This window comes from Ornithodoros turicata, chromosome 4 (genome assembly GCF_037126465.1).
Source record: "Ornithodoros turicata isolate Travis chromosome 4, ASM3712646v1, whole genome shotgun sequence".
Lineage (NCBI taxonomy): Eukaryota > Metazoa > Arthropoda > Arachnida > Ixodida > Argasidae > Ornithodoros > Ornithodoros turicata.
The window spans coordinates 18,474,716-18,501,910 of NC_088204.1; the positions used below are offsets into that span (position 1 = coordinate 18,474,716).

Genomic DNA, 27,195 nt, shown 5'->3' on the forward strand with positions numbered 1-27,195 from the left:
TGCTGCTTTCGGGTCGTTTGGACCGTGTACATTAACCAGAGGCCACGTGTTGTAGAATAGAATTCTGTTTTAAGGTCCAGAACTTGAGGGTCGTCTTCGCAATGATGCGTTGAAAGAAGTTTTCTTTTCTGTTGTGTTGTTACTGTTTCTGTTTTTTTTTACGTAAAAATACCAGCTGTGTTTTGGGACAGAGGGGCGATTACCTTTTCTCAGAAAAGGGGGGGGGGGGATGCTCCGTGAAGTCACATTTGGGAACCCCGTTTCCCGAGGTAATATAAGGAGTAACTGAGGGAAAGTGGGGCAGTCGTCGCAAGGTGGTCAGTTAAGAGTCCCAGCGAGAGAGTGGTGGGGAAGTTAGAGGAGTGGCGGCAATGTCCTGCAGGTGGACGATGATACAAGTTAGAAATGTGTGTGAAAGCTGACTGAGTTCGGCAAGTGTTGTGACGCGTGTGAGTGAAGCGACGACTCAAGGAACCCACCGAGAACCACCGTCGGAAGTAGGCAGCGATTGACCCCCTCCAAGACATCGCAGAACTGAGCTAAGTGTGACTGTTTGGTTTGAAGTGGTACTGGCTCTGTGTAATCTCAGTTTTTGCAACATTATTGTAGCATGAGTAAATATGTTGTTGATTGTAGTTCTGTGTACGTGTGCAATCGTTCAGCCACTGACTGCAGCCGCTTGACCCGCTGAGTCCGAATCATAATTAGTCACGGAGTTCCAGACATTACTCGGTATCGTCACCCGAACCCGTGACAGACTTGGTCATAATTTAACCTTGTGAAGCACCATGAAAATTACTGGCCAGGCAGAGCCCCCCCCCCCCCCCCACACACACACACACTGTAAATCCGGCACTGGTTGTGGCTATGCTCTAATCGCTGCTGTTTCTAGCCCCATGTGGTTTCACAGCGCAACATGTGACATTGTGGTATTTTATGGTATGCCACAGGCGCGGCGAGGTTGGATACAATTGCCTGTGCAGCCGAGGAAACTCCAGCGGCGAAAACACAATGGTGGTGTGCGTTTGAAGGGCGACTCAGGGGGCTGCGCGGAGACGTTTGGCTGTGTTGCAGATGCTCACAACTCAAGCGACTCCCGGTCGCCAATCGCCACTGTCGTTCCCTCATATTTCCAGAAAGGGACTTCCGCCATGCTCTCACCATACGGCGTCTGCTCTTGCGGTGTATTTCATCAAGTTGTACAAAAAATACGCCAGTAATGCATGTGGGACAACTTGATGAGCGCCAACCAGGTCACTTAAGTTACGTCACACTGATCTCATTACACCAGAGCAGGAGATCGGGCCGTATCCCCAACTCCAAGCGCACGCCACTCAGCAACAGGGATGATTCTCCGGGACTGTTTTTATTTTTTATTTTTTGTAAAATCAAAATTGCGCAGTAACAAGACACCGTTCGGCAAAATATATTACCATGTAGCTCCTGATAGACCGTTTCATGAGTGAAGCAATGTATCGAGCAGCTTTAAATGCCACTTCACTGCTCCTTTAATGTCCATGGAGATATGAATTAAGGAACTTAGTGATCTGTTACGTACACTCGATGTAAGTTTCGAAACGTTATCGATAGCGTACGATGCACTAAAACTATATTTTGTACTGCAACGACTACGGTATTTCTGTGACGTCACGAGTCAATAGTGAAAGGACAAGAACCATTCGCCTTCAGTGGAGTAGTCACAAGAGACGTAGCCCCTTCGGAATTTTTATAAAAGGCTATGAGAACAGCATAGATGTTGTTTTTGCAGTCGAGTTCTACAGCCAGGCAGACATCCTCTGGAAAAAAAAGATTAGGGAATTTCGGGCAAAAGCGAGATAACAGATTGACAGACTATCCTCGGTGAACGCCATTTCACGTTTAAAAAAAAAAAAAATCTGACACAAGCAGATGCGTTAAAATATCCATCCTAGAATTGTGATATGCAAATGAGCCGAAACCCAGGAAACGCGCCTGAGGAGCGCACCACCCTCGCCGGCGGAGGCTTATCTGGGCCGGAAAGCGGTGGCGGTGAAAGGGTTCGCCGTTGTCGGTCTCACAGAGGTGGGCAACGTCACGACTGACGCCCTGGAGAATGTGCGTCCTGGGCCGACTTCTAAGGGAGCTGTGCCGACATATATGTCTGAAAGCGGCTTATCTGGCCAGCTGAGTGGCGCCTACTCCAGTCATCTCCATTGCTCCAAGGCACGTGGCCCTCTGACGTGAAATGCGCGCTACACTCCACGCGCTGCCGGTTCCGGTTCATTTGCATATCAAAATTTGGGGATAGATATTTTAACGCACGTGCGTGTCTCGGGAACTTGTTAAACGTGAAATGGCTCGCAACTAGGATAGTCTCTCAATCTGCCATCTCGCATTTGCCCTCAAATCCCATAATTAAAAAAAGTTAATTAATGAATTCTAGGTAATAGGCTATTTGTAAAAGTTCCAGGGAGCGCGCGCCCTGGGTGCGCATGCCGGGAAATGCTGTGCAAAACGACAGCGACGGTGCGTGCACCAGTACGACGACGACGACGACCGGAGACGATAACAAATCGCTGTCGTTTTGCACAGCATTTCCCGGCACGCCCTGCCTGGGCGCGCGCTGCTCCCTGGAACTTTTTCAAATGGCTGTTCATCTTGGTTGCACACTTTCTTCGAGAGGACGTTCGCCTGGCCGTAGAACTCAAGTGGAGAAACGACATCTATGCTTCTCTCATAGTTTTTGTCGTAACATATATACAGTTTCATGACGTCACAGTGATGCGGTTCCGTAATGCAATTTGGGCGTAAAGAATAGTTTCAAGTAACAGTCCCAAGCATTCTCTGGAGGAAAAATATTCCTGCGCTGCGGGGGTTAAGACATCATCGAGGATCACCGACAAGGAGACAACAACCACTTTATTATGGGATGATGAAGAAGTTCGAAACAATCTTTCTTTCTTCCGTTCTCTCTTTCTTTCCTTCTTTTTTTTTTTTTTTTTTTTTGACGATGAGGACAATTTTCCATTTTTGACGTACTAATGAATGTTTAGCACATTAAGACACGGCGACTATTACCGATTCCTGCTAGCAACATTTCCTAGAATACTCCAGCGGAAGATGCGGAAAACGTCATAGCTTTCTGCTGTCAGTGTGAACGCGAGCGCTCAACCAACGCCACATAGATACAGAAGGCCTGCTTATAGCCTCCTCTCCCTCCTTCGCTACGTGGACATATATAGTCAGAATTCTTCTGCTATTGCGATCCGCCGTTCTGCGAATACAAGAATTCGGAAATGACTGCAACTAACTTGGAACCTGTAGACATGAATGTGTAGACAAAAAGTGCAACACGCTTTCCAGAAAATCAGTCACGAGAAAGATATGGGACCGTTTTGAGCTTTATTTTAAAGTTTCCCCGTTTAGTATACGCGGGGACGTTCCATCACTGCTCGCAGACGACGGTGGTTCGTCTCCATGGCTACGACCGCTGAAAGCTCGTTCGTGATTATCTACCGCCGTTGAAAACACGATTCTGATTGGCTGACTATTAGTGGTTACGTCACGTAGACGAGTAAGCAGGCTTTCTCTATCTAGGTGGTGTTGGCTCAACGTCGTATCTTTGGGAACGGCATTGCGCTTTATTTTGTCTTCCCATTTAGTACGCGGGGACGTTCGCTACTCGCAGACGACAATGGCTGCATCATGCGGCTGATGGTGGCTCGTCTTCATGGCTACGATCGCTGAAAGCACGTTCGCGGTTGGCTACCGCCGTTCCAAACACAGTCCTGATTGGCTGACTCTGTTACGTCACGTCGACGAGTAAGCAGGCTTTGTCAAGGCGGTGTTGGCACTGCCAACCGTGGGGAATACCATGCGACGTAGCCACAAGATACTCCGTAGCAGACGACAGGAAAGGACGCTGACGGTGACATCGGAACTTCGGCTCAGTGAGCAGTTTTTGCTTTTTCTTCTACTGGAATCTTCCAGTGAGGATGTCGCTCGTGTGAATATGCGGTAAACTGAATGACGATAATTACTTCGTGTACAGTTCCCGTCAACCTTAACAATAACACTGGAAAAAATTATGTCTCATTTACGAGCGTGATAACAGCCACCCTGGGAGCACCGAGGGAAGTGAACAAAATCCTTGCGTTAAACTAACAGAATAATTTTGTTCAATTAAGATTTCATCATGGCTCCAAGGGTTGCTGTAATCGCGCTCGGGAACTAGACCACATTTTTTCCCAGTGTTATTATTAACGCTGACGGGAGCTGTATATTTTGTCAGCCAACCTGCAAATTAAATACAGAGCCTCGCATCAAAACAGAGAAGTCCCTGACCGTAGTTTTGGGACCCCTTAGGATTCCTGTGCCAACTTTATAGTTGAAATATGGCAGTCGTCGAAAAAGCCTGTACCCGTACCCGTATACAGGCCTGTATATAAACAACTCGGCCATACACCAGAAATTCGTGGGAATGCGACACAGTACGGTAAACCTTCGTTATAAAGAAATTGCTTTTTTATTGTTATTGCTCTATTCCATGCGTCAGGCTGTTCCGACCGAAACGCCTGCGTTTTGATCAAGATTATTCGGAAGTGTCCAGCCAGCCGACTCCGTTTAGTGCGAAAAGCAGGCCGGCGGAAGCCCGTAACGGTAAATCCCGCTTACGCATCTTTCTCTCTCCTTTTGTCCAAATAAATTGATGCTCACGCTGACCAATGTTACACTGCTTGCTTGAGTACCTCTTGTAACGTTCCCGCGGTGTGTCCGTGCGCCTCAAGGGCTACTGTAACAGTATTTGCGGTACTTTTTGTCGAATTTCCGCTTATAACGATTTTCCCCGTTGACATAGTTATAACTAGGGTTTACAGTATATGCAATATACAGCATGACACAGCCTATTCTGCTGTTCTCTGAGCACACTCGTAGAGCAACATATATAAATCAATCGCTTTATAGCGTCGACCACCGTATAGGCCCCTCCATGCATAACTTGATAGGACCACGTGAGTGCGACCACGTGGCCAAAAAGTTAGCGCCAACGACGGTCCTGTAAATCTATCGCGTTTTCAAAAAGACGGTCGGAAAGACGTTCTACGTAAAAAAAAAAAAAAAAAGAGAGAGAACAATAAAAAAAAAAAAGACAGAAAGAAAGAACGCGAGAGAGAGAGCGGAGGAGTTTGCTAAACCACTGACCGCTGTTAACTTTCAAGCACTAGTCTGCCATTCCTCGATATTCCATACGCTATTGCAATTACCCCCCCCCCCCCCCCGGTTTTGCGCACTACGCGAATCTCTATGTTTTGCGTGAAAGTTTCAAACAACCCCAGCTTTTCCTTCATCAAAGAACACTCGTGTTTCCTCAAATTAAATAATATTGTCCTGGACGGTACAATGCGGTTTTATGCAAGAAGAAAATTGTTACTCTGCGCGGACAATGGGAGCCAGAGTAGGCGAATGAGTTGTGGCAATCTCATTGAGCCGGAACTCCCATTCAGACAAATGTTATACCCCTGTCAGACGGGCGCGCTTACGGACGGTTATGGCCTTACTGTCATTGAATTGTTGTCAGACGGTCAGCCATACGGCCTTTCCGACGAAACTGAGATGTAAGGGCAACGGAGTTCCCGCAAGACACTTTACGGCGTTCCGATGGTTCCCCCGAAACTGCCAAAGCCTCGTTACCAAACGCCATGAACAAGATGGCGTTGATTTCCTTCAATTCGAAATAAAATGTTTTTATGAGACGTAATTTTGTGCAAACATTTTTTTTTTTTTTCGCGCTTATGGTCTTGGGTCTTTCTGATAATTTTTTCCACTTTGCTTCTCATTATATCTCGTCAGTTCGTAGTGACACCCTCGAACCAAGCACTGCACTCCGAGTCGTTTGCATCCAAAACTGTGCGCGCACAACAAAGCATCGAAATCGCTTCGAAACGAATATCGTTTGGTGTTATATTTTTCAAATTCACCAAGTGCAAACCAAACGTTGTTTACGAGTACTCATAGCGAGAAATGTGATTTCAAGATTCCCTTCGATTGTTTCTCAGTTGAGACATCATCGGGAAAGCGCCTTCACGTACCGTCTGGCAGCCTCCCAGGGTTTAAGGCCGTTTTTGAGCTACGGCCTTTTCTTACGGCATAACCTTAGAGGCCGTATGTGTGCCCGTCTAACAAAGGTATCCAATGTCTCTGTACAACGGGAATGGCATTAAGACGCAGACATTGACCTTTTTGTGCCCGTGTGGCAGGAATATTAACAATATGTTGGTAATCTGGAAAAGCATATTACCTGCATTATCTATATCTTCACTGGATCACCGTATTTTCCAGCTTTCGACGTCATGCCTACTCGCCATCGCTTGTTACATAAGAGCGGGCTGGAGGCCGATTCTGTGATATGGTAGTACCGGATATACAGATCTAATCGAATCTGCATTATCGCTCTCCGGACTGCCGCAATAAATGGCAAGGTCTGCCAGATTTAATATAGACGGAGATGACTTCGCGAATCATTCTAAGCGCCTTTAAAAAGAATGTCTAAAAAAGAATAAGATGGGCGGATCCTCATTTCTGATGTCAAAGTTGACGCGCCGGAACCGTAGCGCAGATCCCATGTTCCATGCAGGGATTAATGCAGGAACTTTTATCTTAGGTAGGTGTTTGAGTTTGGTGGAAACGCTGGTGGGGTGCCGTGAGAGTTGGATATATACTGCCATGAATATTCATGTAAAATGTTCTTTTTGAGTCTCAATTTTTTTTTATCTCTCTCTCTTGAGGGCTGTGTAGTGAGAACTTTGGGTGGGGGGGTGGGGGGGGTGGGGGAGGTGCTGCGGGAATTCCTGAACTAATATACCCGCGGGACGTAAGTTAGGCAGTTCATGAAGCAGCACCCGAGAGTGAAACTGCCTTCAAATCCATTCAATCTGCCACAGGGTTTTTTGAATGGGATACGGCTCACTTGCAACAAAAGTAACGTTTTATTTCGTGAAATAAAAATAACGTTTGTCGTAGTGACATTTTTTTTCTTGTAACAAAAGTGACGTTTCATAAATGGTGACGTTTTCTTGTAACGAAAGCAGCGGCGTAGCCAGAAAAATATTTCGGGAGGGGTACTATGGGGACTTTACCTGGGAGAGGAGAATTTCCACTCGTTTCTCTCTCCCAAATGCACTACCAAAGGTACAATTTCGAGGGCTCTTGAACACCCCCTCCCTGCCTACGACAACCAAAGCGAACCAAAGTAACCGTTCTTGACGGAGTTAACATCGCCATGAGTTTGAGAGAAAACAAAGCTTCTTCTCGTCCTGTGTTTTCCCTCAAACTCATCCAACACCAGCCATAGCTGCTTATGTTCATCAACGCTTAATGACCTGAGACGTAGTGTACAAATGGCCTCGCAGCTGTACAATCTGAGCACTATGGGAAATGCGACCATTCAAGAAGTTGGGAACTCGAAGTTCAACATCATCTATGTCCAACACCGTAGAGCTTGTCAGGAGGCTATATATCAGAGGATTTAAGAAGGGTAATTATATGCGATTAACCCGAAGGGAAGTTTAATAACATCTGATTATCAGATAACTTTGAGAAACTCGATCACATTCTGGTAAAAATATGGCACCCGGAATATCACTCAGAGCAAACGCACATGGAGCACGATCTCCACTCCAGCGTACGATGTTGGGGCAAGGTATCGATGTCTTTTCCCCGTGCTGTTTGCCTTATTTAACTACACGTAACAGGAGGCAAGCAAGGTTCGCCAAACTGTCCATATTCCTACGACCTATAATTGGTATATGTGGCATGAGAAATTTCGGACTAATATAAAAGCGAGGACACGGAGAAAAAACAACACCTGTCGTCACAATGTTCGCACGAAATAAAGATATAAAGGGTAAAAAAAAAAAAAAATCAAAAATAGAAACTGGATCACTAGGATCTTGGCACGTGGCCTCTTTTTTTCGTGTCACTCGGTTCGTTCAACTTTACCACACAATATTAACTTTAGATTCATACATGGGAAAAATGTCTTGATACGGAAGGGTTGAGAAAACAACGAACTTCATCTTCGTTCTTCCGTGTGTACTGCACAAAGTTCAAGGTCAAGGTCCGAGAGAGAACTGACTTACCGCTTATTTAAAGGGTCTTGGATGTCATGAAGCAAAAAAGTACTTTCGGCGTGCCTTGTCTCAATGAAGGGCCTTGCATTGCTCACACAGCACGAAAGGAAAGTGATTCGTCCGTTAATATAAACATTTCACTTGTATTTTTCTTGTCACAATGGGATGGAGCGGATGAAAAACAGGAGAACACTTCGTTACTGCGAAACGCTCGTTGGGGAAATAACCTGCGCCGCAGACGTGTCGTCTGCTGCGCTGCGCGCTTCCGACAGGTGCCGCTTGGAAAGATGTGGCGCTGTAGTAGAGCAGCTCAGCCGATAACTTGATAATTTAGTTGACTTAAGTTTACATTGAGAGCTGTAGAAGAGCTTTATTTGCAACAAAATCTGGTAATTTTTGTTTCTTTAGGAATTATTTCTGCATTATCTTCTCAAAACCGAAGTTCTGTTGTTGACTGCTGACATGTCGTCTGCTCACTGCCAGCCAGGTTTATTTCCTCTGAGGATCCTCCTCAACGACGACGGCCAAAACCTGTTTTCGTAGTCCACTTTCCAAAATTCTCGTTACCTGAACGGGACCACACTGCCTCTGGCAACTGACGCATGGCACACTTCGCTTGCTCTCAGACATAGGGATACAAACGCAGTGCTGAATGTCTCGCACGTGCTCATAATCATTCTTTACGGAGTAAACTCTATCTCCCTTAAAATCACGCGTCCCTGTTCCGCCCGTTCTTCACAACAATGGAGGGGAGCCAAGGACGAAGAATTCCTATAGGTAGTCACAACATGGAGGAAAACTCGGATTACTCGCATGAGCTACGATCGTTCTCGAGACAGCTTGGAGGAACATCACAGAAAGAGCACTCGGCACTTCCTTATTGCAGTTGCAGGAAAAAATGTACTCGTCTGTGGCAACTAACAGAGCAGGAGGCCAGCAAGAATCAATGACGTCATATTTGTATGCACATAATTGTCGTAACACCTACGTATTCACAAACTCATCTGCGTTTTGCTGATGTCATTCGAGGACACTTCTTTTACAGTGGCATGTTCAACATCCAACCAATCCAAGCTGCAACACGAAACCAGTGGAATGGTTCCCCTGCCATGAAAGGAAGGCATTACTGTAAGGAATTACCCCACTGTTTTCCAATGAGCTTGCACACCTTTCATGAAAGAGCAAACAAACATAGCAAGCATCCCACTGCATCAACACCGCAAAAGACCGCCGCATCTGCAGTGACAACTGACAAGAACCATGCAGTCTCATTTCTGTGATGAGAGATTCAATTCATAAAATGGGCTGACCAACGTAATGTCCAATGGAGGCCTCACATATACATAGCGCGGTTTGATTTGTCCGGGTTAGACAGCTTCCCTCAATTCTGGGAAGAAGGTATTGGGTTCTATTTTTAAATATGTAATTCGGGGTGAAATCGGGTTACTACATTTTCCAGCAAGCCGCCTGCAGTTAAAATACATATATTGGTCAAACATACATAGCTCGCTATTTATAGTGACAAGGATCACATGTTGTAACATCAAGTGTGCTCCGCATCGTTTATTTGTAATATTAGCAGGAGACACGCACACAAATTACTAAACAGTGCACGCAATGCGTGATACAACATGATACGTGACTGGACTACGTGTGGGAGAAATTGGGTAAACCTGAATTGGTCGTAAACTGATTTGGGAGGGAATAATCATGTTTAACCCTGAAAATGTGTTTTACCCTACAAATACAGTACTGTTTGCTCTGTCAATTAGAGTAAAAATAAATGTTTTTTTGGTTCTTCTCCTATGTGTTATCTACATTATATTGGTATTACTCCAGGAAAGCCCTATGCTTACTAGGTGTGTGGGAGGTAATGAATACTCAGTCCTTTTTCATATATGTTTTGTGGACATACATGTATATATGAAAGACAGCGCCTATATAAAGAGCCCATCAGAAAATTCCTGGATCCGCTGCTGCTCACAGAAACAGAAGAGCCATAATGACTCAGCAACAGTAGCATTGCATTTGCTGCCTGGCATGATGAATATGTAGAGGTCTGCGAGGCTGTACTAATCTCGGATTTGCTGGTAGAAAATGTGCAGGTTGCAAGTACCTGCATTCATGCTCTTTCCCAAAATAAATGTGCAAAAGATCAATCTTCCCCTGTATTTTATGATAATTTGATGACCATTCTTTCAACATTTATTTATTTATTTATGATAGGTGCCTCAAAGGAGCTTATTGGGACTTTACGCATCATGCATTTTATGCACCACATGTAAAGTGAGATTAAATGTCCACTAACACTTTCATGTGTGTGTTCTTTGCGCTGCAGTACTCTAACTTGTGCAACTCGGCTGCATACCCCTGTAGTGCAGGTCTGCGGACGTCCCTGCATGACGTGCGGGTGCAGACCTCAAATAATATACTGGCATGTTCCTGGCAGACTAAGTAGAAGGGTTCAGACTCAAATTGTGCATAATTTTGTAACGTTGTGCTTACTGGAAAAGAAAAGATGAAGAATATCAATGCAGTCAAACTCCCTTATAGCGAACACCTTCTTAATGAAGCTACCACTACAGCAAATTTGTTTTGCAGTCCTGCTGCAGCCCTATAGGTAAAATAATGGACATCCTTTTTAACAAAAATACCTTTACTGCAAATTTTTTTCGCTGTCCCCCGAGTTTCGTTGTAAAGGAGTTCGACTGTACAAATTAGCAAAAGTCTGTTTCATTAGATCCAGGTTAAAAGTTATGTCATGTACAACTGTTTAAAGTGTGCTTTCTTGTGCCTGCAGATCATAGTCTAGATATAACAATACTGTGATGTATCTCATAGTTGCCACTCATATGTAGGACATGCCAACAGCAAATAAAAACACTGTGCACTAAACGTTGCAAAATACAGTAAAAAACTCAAGAACGTTTTCGATGTCCTCTGCCAATGAACCTGGATTTGCAATGTTAGGAATGTACCAAAGGTGTGGAAACATAACACTCGTTTATGCATTACCAACCTTATACATTCTGCACATCCGCCGGAAGACTCAGATACAGGTTCAATAGTATTTAAAAAATGCATTACATAAAAAAATATATAGAGGCTCCACACTCAGTGTTTATTTTGCAACAACGCAGATTATCAGTACACAAACTCTATTTACAAGAACAAGAACGGCGTAAACATTCAAGCACTGGTCTTGCGTTTCTTGATGCTTGGCCGTTCAAAGGCCTGTCGCACGCCTCCAGCCTGATTGGCGTGAAATTTGAGGTTCTGGGCAGTCTCCGACATCCACGGAGAATCGAATAACGTCGTGTCTTGGTCTACCAAGTGCGTGTACTTGGTACGACCAGAGCGTCCAAAGTTTTTAACCTGTTTGAGGACAAAGAAATCTCAGATGTAGGGGTGGATGACTAAACATGACGACAATGGTGATGATGGAGGGGTTTTATGGCGCACAAGCAACTGATGCTGCTCGCCACATAGCGGACTCAGGCAAGAAGCACTCAATGAATGATAGTAACAGCAGACGACAGGTATATTTCGCGCGGATCCGAAACTGCCGCAACTAACCCTTCGTGTGCGATGAAGTTTCTGGGCTTACAGAACTCAAACGGCAACAGCACTGCTCAATTCCGCAGTGCAAAACTACTGCGGAGAAGAATATTCAATGTCGAGAAGGGAAGAATGCTGTTTTGAACTTTGTAACCTTGTGTTCTGTTATGTGTAAGTCACAGCTGGAGATGTCAGTCTATTTGCTGGGCCACTGGGCCAGGCCGTATAAAAACAGGAAGGCCCGGGCCATTTTCTGGAGTGCCCGGGCCGGGTCGGGCTAAAAAAAAAAAAGTCGGCAGAGCTCTGGGCTGTGCTGCCTCGACTGTAAGTCATTGATTGATTTGATTTGTCGATTTCAACAGTGTGCGAAACAATAACAGAGTGGGACTGCAAAGCACAATTCTTTTAATGCAGCCTCGAAAACAGCCTCGAATGCAGTCCCTTCACAACCTCTCGAGGATAAATAAAATTTTCCTGAAGACAAAACACACGAACATGGCCACTCACCTGCATGACTTTAGGTAACACAGTCTTATCAAAATGATCTTCCAGAGTAGGTGCAGAATAATCTCTCTTGAGCACACCTTCTTCTTTGTCCTGGAGACGAAGAGATAACATAGAAATCCATACAGAAGGACCGCAACATGCAAAACAGTACTACTCACCAAGAAGAAGACACCTCTGTGATAGTACTTCTGCAGAAATTTGTATTTCCCTTTCATAGGTTTGTTTGTAACGACGTGTGGGTTGGCTCGTAACTCTGCACGCCTTTCTTCTTCCGTCATGTTGTGCAGGCGCTCCACTTCCATTCGCTCTTTCTCGTACCTGTCACAAGAGAGAGAGGTTCATTTTAAAGTTAACCCGCACCAAGCGCAAGGTGCTGTCGTGCTTACTGCTCCTTCTCTTCCTTGTCTCTCTTGATGCGCTTGAGCTCTCGAAGTTTCCATGCCTCGTACGCTGCCTCGTCGTTCTCGTCGTCGGTGTTTACCCAGTCCTCGGAGTCGTCCACTTTCTTCTCTTCCATCATTTCTTTCTTCGTTTCGTTTTCTACTATCTACGGTGGTAACAACAACAGCTTAGTTCTCCTGGTAATGCCTGTACTCCGGTGTCACTAATGCGTTTAATTTTCACATTGAACTGGAATGAATCTTGCGTATGTCATGTCTTTTCACTATGGTAGTATAGTAGCTCTTTAGATAGGGGCGCAGTAAGGTGGTTGCCTGGTTTGGTCAGTAAGGGGCTTTACCGACTCCCCCAGTATTAGCTCACTCCCAGTTGACCAGTACATTAAGTGTGGCACTATTTCTTCATGGTAAATATTGCAACAAAGTTTACGCTGCTACGGAACTATGTAAACTCACATTCACAAAGCTTAGCAGGCAGTATGGGACATTGGAAATGCTAACAGGGTGGCATTCCTTTTAGTTTTCATGACTGGTCCACAAAGAGCAATACCAACTGGCAACTTTTAAATGAAATTTTAGCGCGTAATGGGTTCTCCAGTGTACCGTTTACCTCCTTTTTTTTCATTTTACCTTCATTACAGATCATGTACTTTCTCTGGTAATCCTGTACACACAAAATTGAGAACACACCTTTAGTTGTTGGTATGGCGAGTTACTAATGCAGAAGTAGCATGGAGAAATTATTCGGATTCGATTCGCAGTGCATGTGAAATATTCGTAAACTATTTGCACTGGAAATTTTGCTATTCGCGCAGCTTTAGTAAAATTGGGTTATATATCCAGTTCTATAAGGCAGGGTAAAATCTGGTTGTACCATGTGAAAGAGCAGATTTTTGAGTGGAACAGAAAATGTGTGTGTCTCGCATTTCATGTGAATACTGGATGCCAAGGAGCTTTGGTGAACATTTAGCGTTCGCCAGTGCCTGCATTTGTGGCTGAATTTGCACAATCATTTTCGGGTATTACCCGAACTGCCGATGGTGCAAATTGGGAGCTTAAAAATGGGTTTTACCAGCTTAAACCTTATGTATGATAGAGCCTGAAGTTTTTGGGAAATATTTTTTTCTAAATTCGGGGAGCAAAAATCAGGTAAATAAACATGCGCTCTAAATTCATGCAAATTCGAGTTGAAAAACTTCCAGTATGCTAAATTCGGGGAGAAATCAGGCTCCGTTACTCAAACTAACTGAACTGGTTCGGAACAAATGGTGGTGTAACTGCGTTTGCTACCAAACAAGTTGGTGTGCATTCCTACAGACGTCTCAGTGAGGGCAATTTGCCGGGTAAAAATCGGGTTTCACCCTAAAGAGGCAACCTTCAATTCGGGGTGCAAACTCGGGGAAGAATCGGGTTAAACCCTAAAACTTCAGGCTCTAAAAATAAGATATGCTGCATGTTACATCTTTTCTATTGCATGCTCGGGCACCCTGCAAAACGTCGCATTTCTCTTTCAGGGCAGAGAGACATAATATTTCACCTTGAGAGTGGTCTTACGGCGCTCCTCAGCTATCCTCTTGGCTTCTTGCTCGAGTTCTTTCTCCTTTTGAGCCAAGCGTTCCCTCTCCTGAATGGTGATGCGGTCACGTCTGAATGTAAAGACGATGGTAGATAAGTGGACCTCGTGAGAAAGATAAGGTGAAGATGAGCTTACTTCCTGACAAACACCGGCTTCAGACGTGGTCCCACATCCTCCTCCTCGGATTCAGTATACTCCTCGTACTCGGATTCCTCGGTGTCTGCCTCTTCAGATCTCCCATCATCTTCTAGGTCAAGCAGCTCCTGCGCCGTGTTTAATCAGTATCAGGTTATGCGTCATTCTCACCAAAAGTGAAGTAGTAGAAGAAGAAAGAAAGAAAGAAAGGAATAACTAAAAGAATCAAAAAGAGTTACCTCTTCTTGCGCCTTGTGAAGTGCCCGCTGACGAAGCATCAACCGCCGTCTCTCAATTTCCTGGAAGCCAAAGATATTATGTTGCATATAACTATTCTTATACCCTGACAGCACACTTGCGCCACGGCGACGACAAAATTGCTCATTGTGTTGTGTCCACACAAGTAACTCTTGAACCAAAGAGATATGCCTGGCCAATGCAAAAAAAAATCCCAAAGAAAAGCTGTAGGGAAGCGAAACAAATCGAGCGGAGGCACGTCATATTGCAAAGCATGTGACTAAGCATGCTTTGTGTTCCCAAGTTCTGTTCCTGTGTTTAAAAAAAGCCACAAAGTTCGGATTGCCAGCCTGCAGGAAAGTGCAGGTTACCCATAGGGTTCTTCGTTTTCGGGTTTTATGATTTCTTAAATTCGGGAGGGAAAAATCGAGTGCTACTTATACATGAGGATTTTGGGAGAAATCGGGTGCTGTGGTCTACGTTCGATATGTCACCGAGGAATTTTCGGGTGAAAGGAGAGACATATGAAACAAGCCACTGCTGAAACACTGGGACAAGAAACAAGAATCTAATTCTAACACTTGCGAGAGCTCCACAAAAGCCAGTCTTAACTCCTGCAGGAGGGGATCATAAGAGTAGCACAAATATGCTGTTGCAAACAGTTCTCTTTGGTGATATTATGATTCACTTTTCTGGTGGTTTACAGAGAACAAAGAAGTTGAAGGACCGCAAGGAATTCGGGTAGATATCGGGTTTTACCCGAATTCTTGAAAATTAGTTCGGGAGGAACTATCGTGAGAAACCGGGTTTAACCCGAAAACGAAGGACCCTAGCTATCCACAGGTGCCCCATGGTCATGCAGGACTCTAGTGATAAGCGGAAGCTAATCTTCACACCAGAAAAAATATCCATAACTTACCACCAGCTCGCTTGCTACCTCTCTATCCTCTCGTTATAGAAAAAATATGACACCAAATCTTGAGGAATCATTGTTCCAGAGGAATAGCAAGTTTCATACAAGTGGTTAACTTTCACCATTTCTGAGAAACTGTCTGCTCCAAGCAAAAAAATCCTTTAAACACAAACCTCATCGTCCAAGTCTTCTTCATCGCTGCTGTCCTCTGCATCTTTCCAACGAGCTGCACGCTGTTCATCTTCCGCCCCTTCGTTGACTGCCAACACTTCTGGTTCGTGAATTTGTCTGTGACGTTCAATCCTGAGCAGATGGAACAATCACAGTCAGAAGTGCTCCAGGCTGCAGGAATACCAACAGCAAGTCCAGGTGAAACAATGCCCAATGTGGCTTCTATATAATAAGGGCTTGTCAGCATAGCTGCGAGCTACAACCGTTATCTTATAGCTGATCCTGACAGAGCTGAGGCCTCCATGTATTACACCAGGTCCGAACGCTTCGTGGTGCTCCCACAGAAAACTTGTGCCGAACTTAGTTTACACACTACTACAAGACCTAGAATGGTGGCAATGTCAGTGGATGACAATAAGTGCAAAATGTGACAATATGTCCAAGCATAATACAAGAGCAGTTTATAGCACATATTTTGAAGGATTAAATTCTCACAATAACTGGAACATATGTGAATGTTCATATGTGCATACAACAGAAAAAGTGTGACGACAGCGTCGTCTGCTGCGAACGTCCCGGCCGATGGCTACCATCCAAATTAGCATTCTCCTTCAAGCTTCGAAAGATACGCGGTTTATTTGAAAACAAAGTGGTAACGAATTACATGAGTGCTACACGAAATGTTTGAAACCACATCGGAGAGAAGCTGCGCTTACACCGATGGTGCATCTCGAAATGGCAAGTCCGCGTCAGCATTTGTCATCCCCGACGAAGGCGTAGTCCAAGGCCGTCGCCTTTGGCATTGTACATCATCCACAGTTGTGGAACTCTACGCCATACTTTTCTTTTTGCAGCACATCGTTCCTTCACCCCCCCCGGAATTGGGTGGTCTTTACTGACTCAGCATCTGCCCTGCAAGCAATTGAAAATTCTGGCATACGAGGCTCTTCCACACCGTTGGTTATGGATGTGTCGACCGCTTACAACCTTGTCTACGAAGCAGGACATAGGCTCGCTCTCCAATGGGTTCCCGCCCATTGCGGTGTCGAGGGCAATGAACTGGCGGACAGCGCAGCCGAAGCACCTCTCTCGTCTCGGACACGGACGCGTATTGCACTGCTGAGAGGCGATCGGCGGTCCATACTTCGAAGCCTTGTGACTCCTCTGGTACCCGCCAACGGACCGACGACATACTACCCCCCGCCATGCTGAGCAGAGTTGACCCAGCGCTCGCTTTCCGCATGCCAGCACATATCTCTCGTCACGCCGCCGCATTAGCTCATCAAATGTGCCTCGACGTGGCCTTCACAGCGCAGTAGCGCTACCGCTTGAGACAAGTTAACTCTCCCCACTGCAGTCACTGAGATGCTGTTGAAGATCTCGAGCACATTCTTCTCTATTGCCCCCACTACCACCCTTCCCGCTCCGTACTCTCCGCCTCCCTCAACAAGCTAGACTCCCGCCCTCTCTCCCTCACAAAATTGCTTGGCCCCTGGCCTCATCCACCTCACCAACGCTCTGCCCTCAAGGCTCTCTCCGCCTTTTTTGGACGCCACAGGTCTTCGATCCTTATTGTAACGGGACCCATTACTTCATTCCCCGCTTCTCCTCCAGCACTGGGGTAGAGTATCGCCCCCGGCAATGAAATTCCCCACCCATCATCCTGAAATAAAGCTATTGTTGTTTTTGGTATAATACGTGGAGACCTAGCCAGAGCAAACATCAAACCATGAACTGTGATGTGCTTTAGAGAGTTTTGTCATAGTTTCTGCAAGGCAGTAATGGGATCAATGTTGTTGTTCTTTTTCTTTTTTGTGCCACTTGCCTTTCTTCTTCGTTAGATTCGCGTTCACGACGTTGCAGACGGCGAAGTCGAGGGTCGGTTCTCTCTGCTTCTTCATCAATAAGTATGGGTTCGGGTGCCGCAGGTTGCTGGCGGCGCTCAAATGTGAATTCGTCTCCGCTTTCTTCATCGCTGCTCTCCTTTGGTGCATACTTTGGTCTAAACAACAGTAAGCAGAGAGGACAAGTCGAGTTTCTCGTGTAGGACTGAAAAGCAGTAACGATGGCGTGAAGAACAGCACATACCTTCTCCCAGACACATATCTGTGCACCTTCACCTTTTGCATAGACACCTCACCTGCGAGCAACAAAATGTGGCGGATTTTCATAATTTGTTTCACGCAAATCAATCAAGACTATAAATTACGTACTGCAATTTGCGTTTTTGACTGTTACAATTAATTACTGTACTGCTTTTACGCCAGAGGTTGAAGCGAGGCTTAGACAACCGTACCTTTTTCATTGACAACGGGAATAGCGCCTGCAGTTGATTGAATCAAACTGCTTGCGGCCTGTGCCGAACTCGATGATGTCATCTTCGGTTGTGTCCAGTGACAACTCAAGGAGAGAAAATGCTAAATATTTACAGAAATCAGTTCAACCCATTCACAAACATGAAACCTTCCGTAAATAAACTTGCGCGATGGCGATGCGACCCTTCATGTTCACCACCCCTCCTCGTGCGCTGCTCAGTAAAACAGTAAAATATTGGCGTCTGAGTTAGATGACTAGAGCCGCAAAAAAAGGCATAATATGCGGAAAGTTTTGAACATTCTAATACGTGTTGGTGCCCTAACGCAGGGGCGCAGGGGCGAACAGGACGGTCTCCACGGGCACTAAGTGGAAGTCGAAACAAACAGTGCAATAACAATGTGCGGGGAAAAAAAAAAAAAAAAAGCAATCCTCGTGTTTAGGTTGAAGTGCGCGGTAAAGTTTATGCGTTAATGCTTTGGCCCACTTGTTCTTCTTTTGTAGAAAAACACAGACGCCATGCTTCACGTAGATCTAGTTTCAGACTGTGAAAGAGACTTTGTGAGAAATACAGTCTCTGAAGGCAAACGTGTCGACGGCCGAACCGCAAGAGAGAATCGGCCTGTGCGCATCGAGTTTGGACTCGACCGAGGATGCTGCATAGCGTCCCTCGAAAAAACCAAAGTTCTCGCTCAGGTCTCCAGTGAGCTGACGACCCCTAAACTGGGTCGTCCTAATGAGGGTTACTTGGTCGTCAACTTCGAGCTGTCTCCAATGGCTGCTCCGAACTTCGAACCCGGTCGACTCGGTGATTATGGCGTGGAGATCGGACGCCTTCTGGAACGTTGCATTCACGATTCACGCTGTGTAGACTTGGAATCGCTTTGCCTAGTAAATGGTGAAAAAGTGTGGCAGATTCGTGTTGATGTTCAGGTTTTGAATCACTGCGGGAACGTGTGTGAATGTGCCAGTGTTGCCACTATAGCGGCTCTTCTTCACGCACGGATTCCGAATGTTACGATAGAGGGGAATGAAATAACCGTTCACAACACACGTGACAGTGTAGCGGTTCCGATTCACATGCACCACCATCCATATTGTGTGAGCTTTGCATTTTACGAAAGTGGTGGCGAAATTTTGGCCGACCCAACCGAGTTGGAAGAGAAGATTGCTGACGGCATTTTAACAGTTGGTGCTAACGGCCGCCAGGAAGTGTGTGTCCTGCACCAGAGAGGTTGCATCATACGCAAAGAACACGTGCTGCTCTGCACGCGATTGGCTGGAGTGAGAGCAAAGAGCCTAACAGAAATCATCAAACAGGAAGTTCAGAAGGACGAAGAGGTGAGGAAGAAAGGGACACCGGTTGGATTTGCAGCAAACTTGCTCGTAGACACGGATGAGGTGATGACACTGGAGCCAAGTGCAGTGCACGTAGATGATGTTGAGGTGGTCAGTGATGTAGAAGAGAGTGAAGATGTCACAGTAGAGAAAGTGAGCAGACGTAGAGCAGCACAGCAGAGAAAGCGTACAAGTGGTACGAAGTCCAAGGTGCTGCCAAACGTTAAAGTCTTTCTCGAAGGCACTGGCACTGCTGCAATCGGGAGAGGAGGACCCAGCACCTGGGACGTTCTCGACGACGATGCAGACGCAGAGGATATGTCACAAGTGGTGTCACAAAAAAATAACAGGGGTGGTGCTGGGGGTTGTAAGGACAGTGAAAGCAGCGAAGAAGAAGAAATGGCAGTGTTGCAGGAAGAAGATTTTCCTGCAAAAGGTGACAAGGACGACGTTGACCTCAGCAATACGACTAAAGAACACAATCGAGGCTGGTATTCGAGGCAGCCATTCTGAGAAACAATTTTTAAAATCTGTGCCACAATGACGTCGTGCCGTGCTGATGCGAGTCACGTTTAAATAAAATATTTACCAGTTACCATATACACACATGGTATGAATCGACAGACGTCGTTCTCCCTAGTGGCTGCAGTGGAGATTGTCAAATTTCCAACAAGCATCTTTCAGGGGTCAACCATTTTGTTATTATAGGATATTTATATAAAAAAATCGGTGCCATGACATTACGCCGGATGATAACTGTCTGTATGACAACTTGTGACAGCGGGAAAGTCTTGTTCGCAGTAATCTTTGGTGTTTGCTTCTAGTGATCTCCTTATCGTCTCCTTGTTCCACCAAATCCTGTTGAGGGTTTACAAAATATGCCATATGTCAGTGCATAGTCTTCGAAATATGCATGCTACCGCAGGTCACTGAACATACCAGAAGACGAGTGTGCTCCGCCTGATGATGACGCCGACCCACTTGATGTAGAGAAGCCGTAAGAACTACCTCGCATACCTTCCTGTGGGTACCCCCATGCACCGGTGGTACCTGTGCCTCTGAAAGGGAGAATGTTCACATTGCTTAACTTCCAATTCGTCTCTAGAGGTACCCACTGCTAGAAAAGGTTTTGAAATTTGGCAATGCAATGCCTTTGCCAGATTTCTTCTACACATATGTCAAGGACCCTACCCGCCCACGCATGTAGGGAGGGGGGGGGGGTGCTTAACGGGCTCCAACCAACAGAAATTGTTGGTAATTTTAATTGCACAAATTTTTACATTCAAATTTTTTCTTGGTAAAACTTGCGTGTCTTGACTTTGGTATTTCTGATGTTATTTTCAACCCATTATCAACGATTACTGTGGCTCCCCAAAGCCACAGAATTAACTAATATGGCTGCCTATGCAAGAAGTGTAGTATGAAATGTAACACAAGAATACATACCCTCCTCTGTTCCCTAATAAATATCCCAAGAACCCTCCTGTTGCAGCTCCAGTCCAAAAGCCACCTCCCCCGAGCCCTGAGCCTCCATAACCGCCCATTCCCATACCACGAGGTCTTGCACCACAACCTAGACAGAAAGAATGCAGTGTGTGTAGAGCCTTGTATTGTGCAGTTAAACCCCACAAGTCTGTTAAACTGAGCTAGTTGGTACATCGTCACTGTAAATGGAAAAACAGCACACCACATACAGAGATAGAGAGGCATGCACAGGAAAAGTGGTTGTACCCGGTAAAACCTATGGACATCCCTAGTAGTTTCATGCCCGAAAGTCATTTCATGTCCGAAGTCAAAGCCTAGTCATTTCATGACCGAAATCTACTCTTTCACGTGATATTGCCCGATTTTACCGATACTAAGATAAAAACCCAATTGTCTAAGTATGTTGGACAAACACCATTTGAGTTCCAATGTTTGCACAGACACTCAGCAGCAATAACAGGAATTCTATCTGCAAACTGACCACCATCCATTCCAAGGTCGGGCCTGAAGCCAGGGGGTGGCGGCCCTCCACCCCCATAGAAACCACCACCTCCACCCCAGCCAGGAGCACTGGGGGCATGCGGGTCATCTGGGTAATCAGCGGTGAAACCAGTCCCCGTAGCGTCACGGCGACCACTTGACATGCACGACTTGTATATGACGTAGAATATAAATACGGAGACACCTATGTACAAAAGGTTTTCGAAGGACGATCCTTTATGTTTGGGCTTCGTGTAGTGGCTGTAACTGTAAATATCAGAAGACAGATGAGCAGGTAAAAGAGAGAACGAAAAAAAAAAACGTTTTCAATACTTTCACTGTCTTTAATGTACCTGCTCTGCTTGTCGTACGCATCCTGGTGTCCAGTCAGATCTAATGTGTATTCCAGCTGGAAAGGTTAAACGTTGGTATTTAGTGTCTTTGGCACTGTGTACATGAAGCATAAAGATACTTACACCGCATGAGCCTTGCAGAACGTAAGGGTCATCCGGGTAGTCGTAGCCTTCGCAGAAAACTTCCACGGTTCCAAAGCGTTGAGCTTTGCTCATTTCAGCTTTACATTCCCACTGGAATTAAGTCGTACTTATTGAAAATGATTCAATGCAAATTCTCTAACAGAAAAAATTTCGTCATTCCCTGGTGCCAATTCTTACCTGCACATCACTGCCGTCGGTACCCCTGTTGTAGCACTGCACTACGTGTGGTGTATTTGTACATCCGGCGCTGCCGCCAATACATTTAAGCTGAGGCACAGGGCTTGTTCGACGACCTGTTGTCATCCTCCCACTGTGAAGCGTTAGTGTACTCACATCTTTTAGTTTCACCTTATTCTGCCCTATATGCAATAAAGGAATTAGAAGACGCCACAATCACGGCATACGACTTTTTACCCTCTGTGATGCGTAGTAACGACAGAACGACGACCAAAATAAGTGACCGACTGAAGAAATGCATCACTAAGTACGTCCAAAGTCGACTAGAAGGAGATATAAAGCGATAAAATTTCACTTGTTTGAGCACAAGCTATGACCAAAAGCCATCGGGAGGCGCTAGATCCTGAGGGGTATCATTCGTTGTGTTCGTACGCCTCGGCGGCGGTGGCTATGAATGTAGTGCCGTGGTCAGCGCATGAAGACATCAATTTTTCTCAGTCGTCGGTTTCGCGCTGTCGTAGGTGGACGTGTGTGTGTTGTGCTTCTTGTTTCATGCTAATTACCACATGGAGGTAAGTAATTTTAGTTCCTTGATGTTTGTACTCCCGAATTTTTAGTGAAACATTCTCGCCCTGTTTCAACTGTGGTGAAATTCGTTAAATAAGTTCAATTTCGGAAGATTTACAGGCAACAGTGCCGAATGATACTCCGATCAAATTTGGACAATGAAAAAACGTATATCTGTTCTCATATAGTCTTCGATAGCTTATAAATAGCCTCAGTGAGTGATTTAACGTGTGATACAGTTAGAATTTAGGGCTCAAAACCCCGCAGTCAAGCAGCAGTTACGAATGATACCCCTCAGGTTTTAAGCGCCGACCAAATTACAACAACCGAACGACGTTTTCCGGTTCTCGTGCAGCTTTCGATAGCTTATAAAAGCCTCAGTGAGTGATTTAACGTGTGATACAGTTAGAATTTAGGGCTCAAACGCCTGCAGTCAAGCAGCAGTTACGAATGATACCCCTCAGGTTTTAAGCTCCGATCAAGTTGCAATAACCGAACGACGTTTTCCAGTTCTCGTGCAGCTTTCGATAGCTTATACAAGCCTCGGTGAATGATTCAGCATGTGATACGCAGCTTTCGATAGCTTATACAAGCCTCGGTGAATGATTCAGCATGTGATACAGTTAGAATTTTAGGCCTGGAAACCCTGCGGTCAAGCAGCAGTTACGAATGATACCCCTCAGGTTTTAAGCTCCGATCAAGTTGCAATAACCGAACGACGTTTTCCAGTTCTCGTGCAGCTTTCGATAGCTTATACAAGCCTCGGTGAATGATTCAGCATGTGATACAGTTAGAATTTTAGGCCTGGAAACCCTGCGGTCAAGCAGCAGTTACGAATGATACCCCTCAGGTTTTAAGCTCCGATCAAGTTGCAATAACCGAACGACGTTTTCCAGTTCTCGTGCAGCTTTCGATAGCTTATACAAGCCTCGGTGAATGATTCAGCATGTGATACAGTTAGAATTTTAGGCCTGGAAACCCTGCGGTCAAGCAGCAGTTACGAATGATACCCCTCAGGTTTTAAGCTCCGATCAAGTTGCAATAACCGAACGACGTTTTCCAGTTCTCGTGCAGCTTTCGATAGCTTATACAAGCCTCGGTGAATGATTCAGCATGTGATACAGTTAGAATTTTAGGCCTGGAAACCCTGCGGTCAAGCAGCAGTTAAGAATGATACCCCTCAGGTTTTAAGCTCCGATCAAGTTGCAATAACCGAACGACGTTTTCCAGTTCTCGTGCAGCTTTCGATAGCTTATACAAGCCTCGGTGAATGATTCAGCATGTGATACAGTTAGAATTTTAGGCCTGGAAACCCTGCAGTCAAGCAGTAGTTACGAATGATACCCCTCAGGTTTTAAGCTCCGATCAAGTTGCAATAACCGAACGACGTTTTCCAGTTCTCGTGCAGCTTTCGATAGCTTATACAAGCCTCGGTGAATGATTCAGCATGTGATACAGTTAGAATTTTAGGCCTGGAAACCCTGCGGTCAAGCAGCAGTTACGAATGATACTCCTCAGGTTTTAAGCTCCGATCAAGTTGCAACAACAGAACACAGCTTTCCTGTCCTCATATAGCCTTCGATAGCTTATAAAAGCCACAGTGAGTGATGTAACATGTGATACAGTCAGAATTTATGGCTGAGAAATCCGCAATCAAGCAGCGGTGTCGAGTGATACCGCTCAGGTTTTAAGCTCCGACCTGATTTGAACAACCAAACAACGTTTTCCTGTCCTCATATGGCCTTTGATAGCTTAGAAATGCCACAGTGAGTGATCCGATGGTTTTCTTTTCAAAAATTGTAGAGGATTTTATAAATGACACTGGCAAAATTTAAGGCTTGCAAATGATGATTACGGAGAGTGAAATGCTATCCAGCATGTTAAAAGCTGCAAACTTGAAGCTTTTTGTTGCCTAAATGCATTTCACCCTGTTGTTTCCAGGTGGAACCCCTGTAGCTGACCAGGACTGTCAGATGCCATACATGAATTGGGTATGGGATAGAGAGAGAAGTATTGGGATTCTATTGGAGAATTTGCATACCCCTACTTATGCTAGTCCTCACTAGGCCAACCAAAGCAGGTACACAATTGTTCTCGTGCTGAGCTGACAGATTTGTAACTGACACTGTTTACTTATAATTCTCAGTAATTTCACACTACTCACAATTATGTTTTACTTTCAGTTCAAGTTCTTCAAACAGAGCTGACCCAGCAGAAGGCCTCAGGCCACTCCCACGGGATTATTGGATTGGCCTTTTGCATTCATGCCTGAATGCTGTCCAGGGCATCCCACAGGCACCAGCTGCGTGACGATGCCCCACCCCACGGATTGTCTTATGCCAACATCGTGCTCCCGTAGGGAACTATGGACACTAGAAGATGGACTGTGGACATGCTAAGGAATTCTTCAGTAGCTTCATGGTGCACTGGAGAAGAAACAGCAGACCTGGACGAAGTAAACAAACGGCCCTTATCAGGGCCACCATATGTCTGCCACAATGGCTAGCGTTCTGCTGATAGAACAAACCCTGATGATGATAGAAGATCACTGAACTAACCATAACTCAAGCACGATGGCTACAACAGTGCTGATAGAAAGCAATCATTGCAGTTGCAAATGCCATACATTTCGTTAAGCACTATATTTTTGATGCCAGTAATATTTAGAGCTGAAGGAGTCATGTTCTGCCACTTTTTGGATGGTCAAAGTATGCATCACAGAACATATTGCTAAGGTGAACAGTATGTGGAATAGAGGAGAGAACTATAACTCCTGTTATTCATTTGCACAGAAAATATGAAGCAGAAAATGTCGAGGTTGTTGCGAGAGACCTGTACTATGTCTGTTCTATGTCTTTTGCAAAAGCTATCACAGTTTCTCGACAAAAGTGACATGGAGAATGTACTGGATGCCTCCATTTTTCCCCTTTCTCTCCGTACTATAAAGGTAGTTGTTTTTGTGTAGTCCAATAATACGAGAATTTGAAAAAAAAAGGTCTTTGGGTGTACTTGACATAATTGTGTGCCAGTCTATATCATTAAACCCCCGTGGCACTGAGGACAAAACTTTACGAGACAGTATATTTGGGTCCGAAGAACGCCATTGGAACCACAGGGCACATTGAGTTTAGACCACATCACGGAGGGCCACAAGGAAAAGAAACGACTGTAGTTACCATAAAACTTTGGTATATCGTACATAACATTGTACACAAAAACAGGACCCACATAGTTATTGTGGAGCCGGATTGTGGATAACACAAAAAATTAACAGGCTTACTAGGCTAACTCCAATAAATGGGCGGCCTTTCAAATAGAGTGCTGAAAGTATGAAAGACTATTCGACCTTCACAAAGGTTTAGGAGAATGTTCAGGAGCACTCCAAATTATCTATTTACTTACTGTATTGCTGCCTTAGCTCACAGTTGGAAAAATAAGTATGGAAATTCAAAGAGAAAGAGCTAGCTGGCATATTCACAGTGGGTTATGGCTTCAGGTTTGCTATGTTGTGTTTAATGAGAAGTGCAGAAATTTGGGCCAGTTGGTACATAACTGCAAAAGGGAATAAGAGCATACAGACGGGACAATGGAGAGACAGCGCTGCTTACAACTAAACTATAATGACCCGACGCAGTCATGTGCGCAGGTGCATTGCTATCCCACCATGTCAAAACAACGAGTACAGTGCTAGACAAATGTTAGAGAACATGCTCCGGCACATTCCTTCCTTAGAGTGACAGTGAATGGGACCATACAGACTTAGCCATGTGCGTATAGGTAGCCCAGTCACCTGTATGCAAGTCCGTACAATACCATTCACTGCCAGCTTGTCACTCGGAGGGAGGAGTGCGCCAGAGTATGTTCCATAAACTTTTGTCCAGCACTTTACAAGTATAAAACTGATTAACAATGTAGAATGGGCTAGTTGGTGTGACATCTTAGACTACGGAGCTACGGCAGACAAGGACAACACACCGCTCCACTATCAACTGGTTTATTTCTGGAAAAAAAGAAAAGGGAGGTTGAACGTTGGGATTGGGGTTTTGAGAAGACCTGATTAAAAAGGAACTTTACACCTAGTGGTGATCTTTTCCTGTTGTCAAAACCACGGAAGTTATAAAGGATGACACAAGTGGAAAAAATTCTTATGCTTTGAATAAAAATTCAAGTTCCGTATCCATCAGAGAAATAGAAGCTTCAGTAATACAACTTCTTCTTCTCCCCAGGAAGATGGCCGCGATCCGCAAGGGAGATTGGCCAGGGCTAATTCTTATTTCACTTCTTTTTTCAGCCACTTCGACTACCTCTCTTTCGAACTGACAGTTTGCTTTTCTTTTAGGCTGAGTTCTTTCAAAAGCCAGGTTTCAATGTCACTATTTGATTTAGTGTAAGAATTAGGATGAACAGAAGATCGACTCAATCCTTGCATTAGCTACGGTGTGCTAGTGTACCATACCGCACGCGAATGCACGGCGGGCCATGCTAAAAACAATGCCTGAAAATCTGCCTGCAATACTTCCGAGAGTGTATAGCTTCGTTCCCTTTGGGTGGCCAAGAGGCTGCGTGTTTGAGATCCCGATAGATAGAGACGTATGTCGGCACAGTTCCCCTAGAAGTCGGCCCAGGACGCACATTTCCCCAGGGCGTCAGTCGTGACGTTGCCCACATACGTGAGGCCGACAACGGCAAGCCCTTTCGCCATCACCACCACCACCACCGGTAGATAGGGCAATCG

The 27,195-nt window shown here is 45.2% G+C and overlaps 4 protein-coding genes and 2 long non-coding RNA genes across 6 annotated transcripts in view; 3 read left to right on the plus strand and 3 right to left on the minus strand.

Moving 5' to 3' along the window:
* Positions 1-8,330, minus strand: part of LOC135391229 (hydroxymethylglutaryl-CoA synthase 1-like) — a 28,705-nt gene extending 20,375 nt beyond the window's left edge. Inside the window, exon 1 of the mRNA XM_064621400.1 lies at positions 8,118-8,330. The gene's annotated coding sequence lies outside the window, so the exon portion shown is untranslated. The remainder of the gene's footprint in view (positions 1-8,117) is intronic.
* Positions 8,331-8,487: 157 nt separating this feature from the next.
* LOC135391234 (uncharacterized) lies at positions 8,488-9,909 on the plus strand. Its single transcript, XR_010421894.1, has 2 exons — positions 8,488-9,068; positions 9,154-9,909. It is a non-coding gene; the product is annotated as an uncharacterized LOC135391234 (long non-coding RNA).
* A 1,306-nt stretch (positions 9,910-11,215) lies between these two features.
* LOC135391231 (microfibrillar-associated protein 1-like) lies at positions 11,216-18,170 on the minus strand. The gene is made up of 11 exons (XM_064621403.1): positions 17,900-18,170; positions 17,692-17,743; positions 17,429-17,605; positions 15,606-15,735; positions 14,522-14,581; positions 14,283-14,410; positions 14,109-14,217; positions 12,560-12,720; positions 12,332-12,491; positions 12,174-12,263; positions 11,216-11,483 (listed from the first exon to the last, which is right to left on the minus strand). Exons 1-11 carry the CDS (start codon positions 17,979-17,981, stop codon positions 11,298-11,300), a joined length of 1,335 nt encoding a protein of 444 aa, XP_064477473.1. The 5' UTR covers positions 17,982-18,170; the 3' UTR covers positions 11,216-11,297.
* A 140-nt stretch (positions 18,171-18,310) lies between these two features.
* LOC135391232 (exosome complex component RRP45-like) lies at positions 18,311-19,850 on the plus strand. The gene has a single exon (XM_064621404.1). The coding sequence runs from the start codon at positions 18,436-18,438 to the stop codon at positions 19,765-19,767; it is 1,332 nt and encodes a 443-aa protein (XP_064477474.1). The 5' UTR covers positions 18,311-18,435; the 3' UTR covers positions 19,768-19,850.
* Positions 19,851-19,948: 98 nt separating this feature from the next.
* LOC135391233 (store-operated calcium entry-associated regulatory factor-like) lies at positions 19,949-22,307 on the minus strand. Its single transcript, XM_064621405.1, has 8 exons — positions 22,131-22,307; positions 21,894-22,075; positions 21,696-21,806; positions 21,573-21,628; positions 21,221-21,486; positions 20,701-20,827; positions 20,194-20,312; positions 19,949-20,112 (listed from the first exon to the last, which is right to left on the minus strand). The coding sequence occupies exons 1-8, from the start codon at positions 22,192-22,194 to the stop codon at positions 20,087-20,089; spliced, it is 951 nt and encodes a 316-aa protein (XP_064477475.1). The 5' UTR covers positions 22,195-22,307; the 3' UTR covers positions 19,949-20,086.
* LOC135391235 (uncharacterized) lies at positions 22,288-26,886 on the plus strand. The gene is made up of 3 exons (XR_010421895.1): positions 22,288-22,465; positions 24,402-24,540; positions 24,644-26,886. It is a non-coding gene; the product is annotated as an uncharacterized LOC135391235 (long non-coding RNA).
* Positions 26,887-27,195: the final 309 nt, after the last annotated feature.

What these genes read in the sequence shown, in the direction of transcription:
- LOC135391231 (XM_064621403.1), bottom strand. Translation starts at nt 17,981, where the DNA reads ATGACATCATCGAGTTCGGCACAGGCCGCAAGCAGTTTGATTCAATCA. An exon ending in TCCCGTTGTCAATGAAAAAG is followed by an intron (nt 17,744 to 17,899) that starts GTACGGTTGTCT and finishes TGTTGCTCGCAG; the next exon opens with GTGAGGTGTCTATGCAAAAG. An exon ending in GCCGTAAGACCACTCTCAAG is followed by an intron (nt 12,721 to 14,108) that starts GTGAAATATTAT and finishes TTACCACCGTAG; the next exon opens with ATAGTAGAAAACGAAACGAA.
- LOC135391232 (XM_064621404.1), top strand. Translation starts at nt 18,436, where the DNA reads ATGCTTCACGTAGATCTAGTTTCAGACTGTGAAAGAGACTTTGTGAGA.
- LOC135391233 (XM_064621405.1), bottom strand. Translation starts at nt 22,194, where the DNA reads ATGCATTTCTTCAGTCGGTCACTTATTTTGGTCGTCGTTCTGTCGTTA. An exon ending in CGACCTTGGAATGGATGGTG is followed by an intron (nt 20,828 to 21,220) that starts GTCAGTTTGCAG and finishes CTTTCTGTCTAG; the next exon opens with GTTGTGGTGCAAGACCTCGT. An exon ending in TTATTAGGGAACAGAGGAGG is followed by an intron (nt 20,313 to 20,700) that starts GTATGTATTCTT and finishes TCTCCCTTTCAG; the next exon opens with AGGCACAGGTACCACCGGTG.